The sequence below is a fragment of the Sander lucioperca genome, chromosome 4 (genome assembly GCF_008315115.2).
Source record: "Sander lucioperca isolate FBNREF2018 chromosome 4, SLUC_FBN_1.2, whole genome shotgun sequence".
NCBI classification, from domain to species: domain Eukaryota; kingdom Metazoa; phylum Chordata; class Actinopteri; order Perciformes; family Percidae; genus Sander; species Sander lucioperca.
Window position 1 is genome coordinate 41,797,052 of NC_050176.1, and position 8,773 is coordinate 41,805,824.

The following is an 8,773-nucleotide window of genomic DNA, read 5'->3' on the forward strand; positions in this document are numbered from 1 at the left end:
CTATAAAGAGGTTCAGAGGTTCAGTTTTGTTAGAGCTGATTTGGCAAAGACCTGAAAGATCAAGAACAAATAAAGCTTGGTAGAAATAAACGTTGCTTTGCATACGAGGTTCCCAGCCCCTTCGGGCTTGGACCCCTAAAAATCAAAATGAGAAGCAGAGCTGTCAGCTGAAGGATAAGGTGGTGAGGGAAGCTGACGGACAGTTTTTTACTTCTAATCTCTACTCAGATGTTTACAAGTTGCTTTTAGGTTTGAGGGAGGACAAACAATCTAAGATGGGTACCACGTATCTTCCATCATAGTTTGGGTTGGTTGGATTTAGGTACGAGGAGTCAGATTGAATAGGGTTAGGAAAAGAATATCAAGGGAAGCCAATCAGAGGCAGAGTAAGGTGGTCATGCTTTTGCCATCCTGAGTAAGAAAACATTACCAACTGTATTCTGTAAATAAAAGACACAAAGGCCCAAGATAATCTTTTATTTCCTCACTGCTGAAGCTCCAGAAAGTCATCTGAAGTGTGAGCCATAACATGGCCGCTGTATGACAGCTGTATTGAGTAAAATTGAAGTGCGTTTGTTTCATCAGAGGCTGGTGTGTATACAGCCTGTGAGCCATCATCTTACCACGCTGTGATGTTTCTGGATCCTCAGGCCGGCTAAAGCTAAAGCTTGGTAGAAATAAACATTGCCTTGAATACCCGGTTCCCAGCCCCCTCGGGCTTGGACCCCCTAAAAATCTAAATAAGAAACAGAGCTGTCAGCTGAAGGATAAGGTGGTAAGGGAGGCTGATGGACAGTTTTCTGCTTCCAATCGCTACTCAGATGTTTACAAGTTGTTTTTAGGTTTGAGGGAGGACAAACAATCTAAGATGAGTACCATGTATCTTCCCTCTCTCTGTCTGCCAACATTTTCTGTCTCCACCTCAACTCATCTTTCTCTTAGGATGGCAAAGTCATGACCCGCCCTACTCTGCCTGTGATTGGGTCGTGCTTGTTGCCATCATAGTTTGGGTTGGTTGGATTTAGACACGAGGAGTGAGATTGAATAGAGTTAGGAGAAGAATATCAAGGTAAGCCAATCAGAGGCAGAGTAAGGTGGCCATGCTTTAGCCATCCTGAGAAAGAAAACATTACCAACTGTATTCTGTCAATAAAAGACAAAAAGGCCCAAAAAGTGTTTCTTTTCTTTCAGACCTTTTTGTATCCTCACTGCTGAAGCTCCAGAAAGTCATCTGAAGTGTGAGCCATAACATGGCCGCTGTATGACAGCTGTATTGAGTAAAATTGAAGTGTGTATGTTTCATCAGAGGCTGGTGTGTATACAGCCTGTGAGTCATCATCTTACCAAGCTGTGATGTTTCTGGATCCTCAGGCCGGCTAAACAAGTTTCCCATTCTGCCTTTCTTCACCCAGCTGCTCTCACTGTAGACGAATAAACATCACACAGGTAAGGAGCTGAAGTCAGAAAGTGATTTTATATTATAAAGCATCTTTCCATACAGTACAGTATTTATTAACAATGAGAAGACAAAGAGCAAGTTAGTAGTTAGACTCATTTTAGACCAGCTTGTAAAGTGGACGTTAGCAGGTGGCAGCAGTAGGCGATGACAAAAAGCTGCGGACAAGTCGAACAGTTTCCAGCCATTTGAAGCAGCCTTCAGGCTGAACAGGAAGTCACAGAAACACTCACATCCTGTTAGATCTGATTCTGATGTATTTCAATGTTATCAGACCCATATATATGCAGTCTCCAGTTGTTTTGATTATGCCCTACATGTGATCTGTTGCTGTAGATCTGTAGTCTGAATGTCTTTAGTCTCTCTGACTAATAAACGTCAGCCACACAACATGTGTTCTGTTAACAGAAAGAAGCTTCAAATCAGACAATATCAATCTAAATCTGCCCTGGGTCTTGCAGTCGGTAGAGAGCAACTGCAGCACCTGGCTCTAAAAACTGCGGCCGCCTCGATCTCATGAGGTTATCTTTGCCAACGTGTCCATGATGTCAGACACGTTAGACACAAATCTATTGTCAGGACACGCCCTCATACTCTTCTTCTGACTGGCTAGTAGTCCTTACCTAGTAGGGGTGGGTGATATATATCGTCTACAATAATATCATGATTGTTGTGTTAACGATGTGCAAATTGATTATCGAGTATTTAAATTACTTAGAAAAAAACACTTCAAAACACGCAGGGGTAGAAGGGGCGACAAAGATGACTGTGACAAAGATGACTGTGACAAAGATGACTGTGACAAAGATGGCTGTGACAAAGATGACTGTGACAAAGATGGCTGTGACAAAGATGGCGGTGACAAAGATGACTGTGACAAAGATGGCGGTGACAAAGATGACTGTGACAAAGATGGCGGTGACAAAGATGGCTGTGACAAAGATGACTGTGAGAAAGATGGCGGTGACAAAGATGGCTGTGACAAAGATGGCGGTGACAAAGATGGCGGTGACAAAGATCACTGTGAGAAAGATGGCGGTGACAAAGATGGCTGTGACAAAGATGGCGGTGACAAAGATGGCGGTGACAAAGATGGCTGTGACAAAGATCACTGTGAGAAAGATGGCGGTGACAAAGATGGCTGTGACAAAGATGACTGTGACAAAGATGGCGGTGACAAAGATGCCTGTGACAAAGATGACTGTGAGAAAGATGGCGGTGACAAAGATGACTGTGACAAAGATGGCGGTGACAAAGATGGCTGTGACAAAGATGACTGTGACAAAGATGACTGTGACAAAGATGACTGTGACAAAGATGGCGGTGACAAAGATGACTGTGAGAAAGATGGCGGTGACAAAGATGGCTGTGACAAAGATGACTGTGACAAAGATGGCTGACAAAGATGGCTGACAAAGATGGCGGTTACAAAGATGGCGGTTACAAAGATGACTGTGACAAAGATGACTGTGAGAAGGATGGCGGTGACAAAGATGGCGGTGACAAAGATGACTGTGACAAAGATGGCGGTGACAAAGATGGCTGTGACAAAGATGACTGTGAGAAAGATGGCGGTGACAAAGATGACTGTGACAAAGATGGCGGTGACAAAGATGACTGTGAGAAAGATGGTGGTGACAAAGATGGCTGTGACAAAGATGACTGTGACAAAGATGACTGTGACAAAGATGACTGTGACAAAGATGGCTGACAAAGATGGCGGTGACAAAGATGGCGGTTACAAAGATGGCTGACAAAGATGGCGGTGACAAAGATGGTGGTGACAAAGATGGCTGTGACAAAGATGGCTGACAAAGATGACTGTGACAAAGATGACTGTGACAAAGATGGCTGACAAAGATGGCGGTTACAAAGATGGCGGTTACAAAGATGGCGGTTACAAAGATGGCGGCGACAAAGATGGCGGCGACAAAGATGGTGGCGCGCGATTGTGCAGTGGCTCCTAGCTCTCCTGTCGGTGTATATTTATGTTTTTTGTTTGTGGTTTTTTTTTAGTAGCTTGTGCTACTAGAGGGAAGAACACACTAGACCATGTATACTCTAACATCAAGAAAGCATACAGAACTGCTCCTCTCCCTCACCTGGGCCAGTCAGATCACATCCAACTACTCCTGATCCCAGCATACATCAGTCAGATCACATCCAACTACTCCTGATCCCAGCATACATCCCGGTCAGAAGGACTATACAGCCAAGTAGAAGGACTATCAAAACCTGGCCTGACACTAACCTATCCCAGCGCCAGGACTGCTTCCAATAAGAACATGGTTGTGTGCAGTATGTTACAGAACAGAGCCCTTTGTTTATAGTTATGATTCCATGTTGCTTGTATTGCACAATTTCCATTACAGCAGAGGTGTACAACTGAATGTTCACTCAGAGTTCAATGTTCCTACACCAGTTCAATTTTGTATGCCTTTGAATTGTTTTTACTTGAATACTTACATTTTAAAGAAAATAAATAAGAACTGTTTTCATTCAACATTGTGCCCATTATTATCATCAGTGATTAAGTAACTCAGACTTTTAAAAACACATTTTTAAAAGATATCGTCTAATTATCGGCAAAATCACCAAAAATATTGAGATATTATTTTTTGTCCATATCGCCCACCCCTATGACCTAGCTACTGCGCATGTGCGACTCCCAACAAAGATGGAACAGAAGTGAGAGGTCTCACTCTGTAGCTAAAACAGAGAGCTCAACACACAGGGTGAAAAGAGGAGCTGCAGCAATGTGCAGTACAACAAAAATCTGGAGTTTTTTTAATTAAACAACGTAAGCCTATTGTGGTACAACCTCTAAATACAATTATGAACCTGAAAATGAGCATAATATGAGGTCTTTAATAAACGAGGCTTCTCAGTGATCTTCAGCAACCTTTCTCAGCTGTTGTTGATGTTGACATTATTATTATTTTTTTTTAATATCTTTTATTTTGAAAACAATAGTAATAAAAAAAGTTAAAAAATAAAACTGCATAATTTCCAGTACTTAAAGACCTCAATTTACACGCAAAAAGGAGTAGGAAGAAGTAAAACTTATGTACTCCTACCCCTTTGTACCCTTTCTATCATAATAAATGCGTTAGCTACAAAATAATAAGTCTATAGAGATAATAAATCTGTAATCAATGAAAATATATTTTCAGAAGTTCTATTCACATTCATATATTTAGCCATACACAACAATAATTATACACATACCACAAATTGTTCAATATAAGCCCAGGTTATTAATTGCACTGTGTTTCTCTGTACCTCTGGAATATAATTTCTTTGAACATCTTTTTGAATTCGAATATGTTTAGACATTGCTTTAATTCAATATGTAGTTTATTCCACAATTTAGTGCCACTGACAGATAAACAGAAACTTTTCCTTGTAGTTCGAAAACTGGGAGTCTTAAAATTTGACTTTCCCCTTAATTCGTAGCCCCCCTCTCTTTCAGAAAATCTTTTCTGTATGTTGCCAGGCAATAAATTGTTTCTCACCCTGAACATAATTACTGCTGTTTGAAATTTGACTAGGTCAAGTCATTTTAATGCTTTAGACTGTGAAAATAGTGAATTGGTGTGTTCCAAATATTCAGTGTTATGAATTATTCTTATTGCTCTTTTTTGAAGTATAATTAACGATTTCAATGAATTTTGATATGTGTTTCCCCAAACCTCTACACAATAATTTAAATAAGGTAACACCATTGAGCAATACAAAATGTGGAGTGATTTGTAGTCTAAAATGTGCTTTGCTTTAGCCAAGACTGAAATACTTCTAGACAGTTTTGTTTGGATATATTTTATGTGAGATTTCAGCAAATCTTGTCATCTATAATCACTCCAAGGAATTTCATTTCGTATACTCTTTCTATATTGACACCTTCTATCTATAACTGAACTTGATTGATTGATTTACGATTGCCAAATATCATGAATTTGGTTTTACTCACATTTACTGGTAACTTATTCGTGTCAAACCACTGTTTTATTTTTCTGTATTCTGAAGTGATGATGTCCAGGAGTTGCTGTAAATTGTAACCAGAACCAAAGATGTTTGTGTCGTCTGCAAATAATACAAATTTCAGTAATTCAGATACTTTACATATATCGTTTATATAGAGGATAAATAGTCTTGGTCCCAATACTGACCCCTGGGGGACACCACACGCAATGTCCAAACATTCAGATGTATAATCTCCCAACTTCACAATTGTTGCCCGTCTTTTAAATAACTACTTAACCAATTCAACACTATCCCCCAAATCCAGAGCTGTTCCAATTTAATAATTAATATTTCATGATTAATTGTATCAAATGCTTTTTTCAAATCAATAAATACCCCAACTCCATATTTATTTTTGTCTGTGGAATTTGTGATTTCTTCTATGAGATCAGTTAAAGCTAGTGATGTTGACCTATTTTTTCTGAATCCATATTGACTATCAGTAAGTAATTTGTATTTATCTAGGAATTTGTCCAATCTGTCATTAGATTATTTTGTAAACACTTTGAATTTTAATGTGTGCTATCTTTGTCTGAAAAACTAGAACACATATGCACATGAATTAATACAGCCTAAAAGCTAACTAAAGCTGTTTCTTATGTTACATTCCTTCACCCAGCTTCTCTCACTGTAGACGTAAAGAATAAACATGGCACAAGGAGCTGAAATAAAAGTGATTTTATATCATAAAGCCTCTTTCTACCCAGTTCTCCTGTGAGCCCAGTTATTAAAGAGAGGAAAAGAAGAGCAGATTAGTTAATATTACCTTTACAGTTCATGTAAAAGGAGCAGAAAACAAAGTCAAACCTTGTGAGTGGCTTCCTGTTATAAGCTCAACTGCCGCCCAGCCTGTCTTTGTGAGAAAAACAGGAAGGGATTCTGCTTCATGTTAACACCCACACACTATCCCACCAGTGTGGACAAACCTGCATCTCTTTTCTTTACAAAACTAAACACTGTCACAGATGAAAAGTGTTGCAGTGCGTGTCAAATATACATAATTCATAGGAGCCATGTTATGTTTATAGTTGTTTCACCTATTACGTAATGTAGGACATCACGGAGGTTGTGAGGCTGTGACTTCCTGTTCAGCCTGACGGCTGTGAGAAACTGTCCGACTTGACTGCGGCATTTTGTCATCGTCCACTGCTGCTGCTTACTAACGTCCCCTCCCCACTTTCCAGGCGAGACGCAGCTCATCTAGAAAGAGCCTAACATCTTCCCTCTCTCTGTCTGTCCACATGTCCTGTCTCCATCTCAACTCCAGTGTTTACCCTAAGATTTTATTTTTTTATTTTCCATTTTTCAGTAAAACATCACATCATTTTGGACCGTTATTATTACAATATCTGTGTCTGAAACATTGGAAAAGGTAGAGCAGATAATTAATAAATAAATAAATAAATACTAAAACTGAGGGACCAACTACAATCATTAGATCTGAGAAAAGTAATTTAGTTAGTTTTGATGCTCAAAATGATTTTAATTGAATTTAGCTTAGGTGGTTCCCAAAACGGTTTGGGTGCTGCAGCTAAACCTTGTAATGTAAACCCTGAACTGTATTCTGTCAATAAAAAACCAAAAGGTCCAAAATAATATTCTTGGAAGTGTTTCTCTTCTCTCAGACTTTTTGTATCCTGACTGCTGACGCCAGAAACCAGAGAAACCAGAGAAACCAGAGAGCACAAACATAAATCAGTGATAGTTAATAAGGAAAGTGAGCCATCATCTTACCAAGTGGTATAGGTATAGGTCCTAGGTATGTGTGTGTAATAGGGCCGGTGTGTAATGTACGCCCCTTGTGAGATCGCTGTGTTGAGGACCAGCGAACGCAGTGAATGTGACGTCAGCGACATCTGCTGGTGACGTGGAGGTAGTGCAGTCAGATGAGGCAGACACACGAGCACAAACTGTTGTTTCCTCAGGAAATGGTTCCAAAAACACTGAAGCATATAATTTCCTCAAATGTGGAGATGGAAATGAAAAGGATTATTTAAAGAAGTTAATAAATAGTTTTGGAGTGAAAGTAGAAGGTTACAAAAAAAAGAAGTTATTTGAAAGAAAGTAAAAAAAAAAAAAAAAAAGGTGTTCCGGTAAAGATTTCCATGGCAACAGCGAGCTCCACCAATCAGAGATGTGGCTTTTACTATGAGGATTGTGGGTAGTGTAGTGCTTCTCCGTTAGCCTGGTCCTACCAGACTCTCGTACATTTCATTTGTACAGAGCGAAATGAAAATTGAGCGGAAGTAAAGCAGTTTCTCATTCTGCATTTCTTCACCCAGCTGCTCTCACTGTAGAAACATAAACATCACACAGACAATATTAATAGGAGCTGAAATAAACATGATTTTATATCATAAAAACTCCTTTCATCCAGTTCTCCTGTGAGCCCAGTTATTATTAACCCTCACGTTCTTTAAGTTGTTTTTATTTCAGAAAGATAGGTTTCTTTCAACCAAATTGCCCAAAAATAACATGGATGGTTTCATACAACGTTCTTTATGTTTTTTATTCAATTTTATAGCATTTTCAAAAAATTCTTTAAACAGTTTCAAAACAGCATCCTGAATAAACTTTGACATGCAGTCTGTGATCCACTCAACATCCTCTGAGCTTACTTATTAGTCACAAATATTCATAATTTCTGCTTCTTTTTTTAAAGTAAAAAACAAGGTATAGTTCCATACAAATGGGGTGGTTGGGGTCAGCCCTATGTTCCCATATTTCTAAGATTTTTCTTAAAATTAGGCCCTATGTTCCCACAGCCCTATGTTCCCACATTTCTAGGACATTTTCAAAATTAGATCTTGTGTTCCTACATTTCCCTTCAATTTAAGCCCTATCCTCCCACAACATTTTTAGGGTTAGGGGATAAAATCCGATACAAATTCATGACAAAGGAAATGTGGGAACATAGGGCCTAATTTTGAAAGAAATCTTAGAAATGTGGGAACATAGGGCTGTGGGAACATAGGGCTGTGGGAACATAGGGCTGTGGGAACATAGGGCTGTGGGAACATAGAGCTGTGGGAACATAGGGCTGTGGGAACATAGGGCTGTGGGAACAGAAATGTGGGAACATAGGCACGCTCCCGGTTTGTTGACCATGAATTGCAAAAAGAAGTGTGAAACTAGTGGTAACAAGTTGATGTTAGTGTTAAAAAAATGAAGAAAAAAACTTGGTAAGATAAGTTCATGGTTGAAGGGAAGACAACACAAGGGTTAATGAGAGTAAAAGGAGCAGATTAGTCAATAACAACTTCACAGTTCATGTTAAAGGAACTAGCTTCAAGG

At 39.3% G+C, this 8,773-nt stretch overlaps 2 protein-coding genes across 2 annotated transcripts in view; one reads left to right on the forward strand and one right to left on the reverse strand.

The window, feature by feature from the left end:
* LOC116050925 (NACHT, LRR and PYD domains-containing protein 12-like) overlaps positions 1-1,489 on the reverse strand; it is a 66,223-nt gene extending 64,734 nt beyond the window's left edge. Inside the window, exons 1-2 of the mRNA XM_036000533.1 lie at positions 1,383-1,489; positions 624-661 (exon numbers count right to left, since the gene is read on the reverse strand). Of these exons, the coding sequence (XP_035856426.1) occupies positions 624-661; positions 1,383-1,393 (49 nt within the window). The 5' untranslated portion in view covers positions 1,394-1,489. The remainder of the gene's footprint in view (positions 1-623; positions 662-1,382) is intronic.
* A 509-nt stretch (positions 1,490-1,998) lies between these two features.
* On the forward strand, positions 1,999-2,856 carry LOC118494926 (keratin-associated protein 5-4-like). Its single transcript, XM_036000613.1, has 2 exons — positions 1,999-2,003; positions 2,199-2,856. Exons 1-2 carry the CDS (start codon positions 1,999-2,001, stop codon positions 2,854-2,856), a joined length of 663 nt encoding a protein of 220 aa, XP_035856506.1.
* The last annotated feature ends 5,917 nt before the right edge of the window (positions 2,857-8,773 follow it).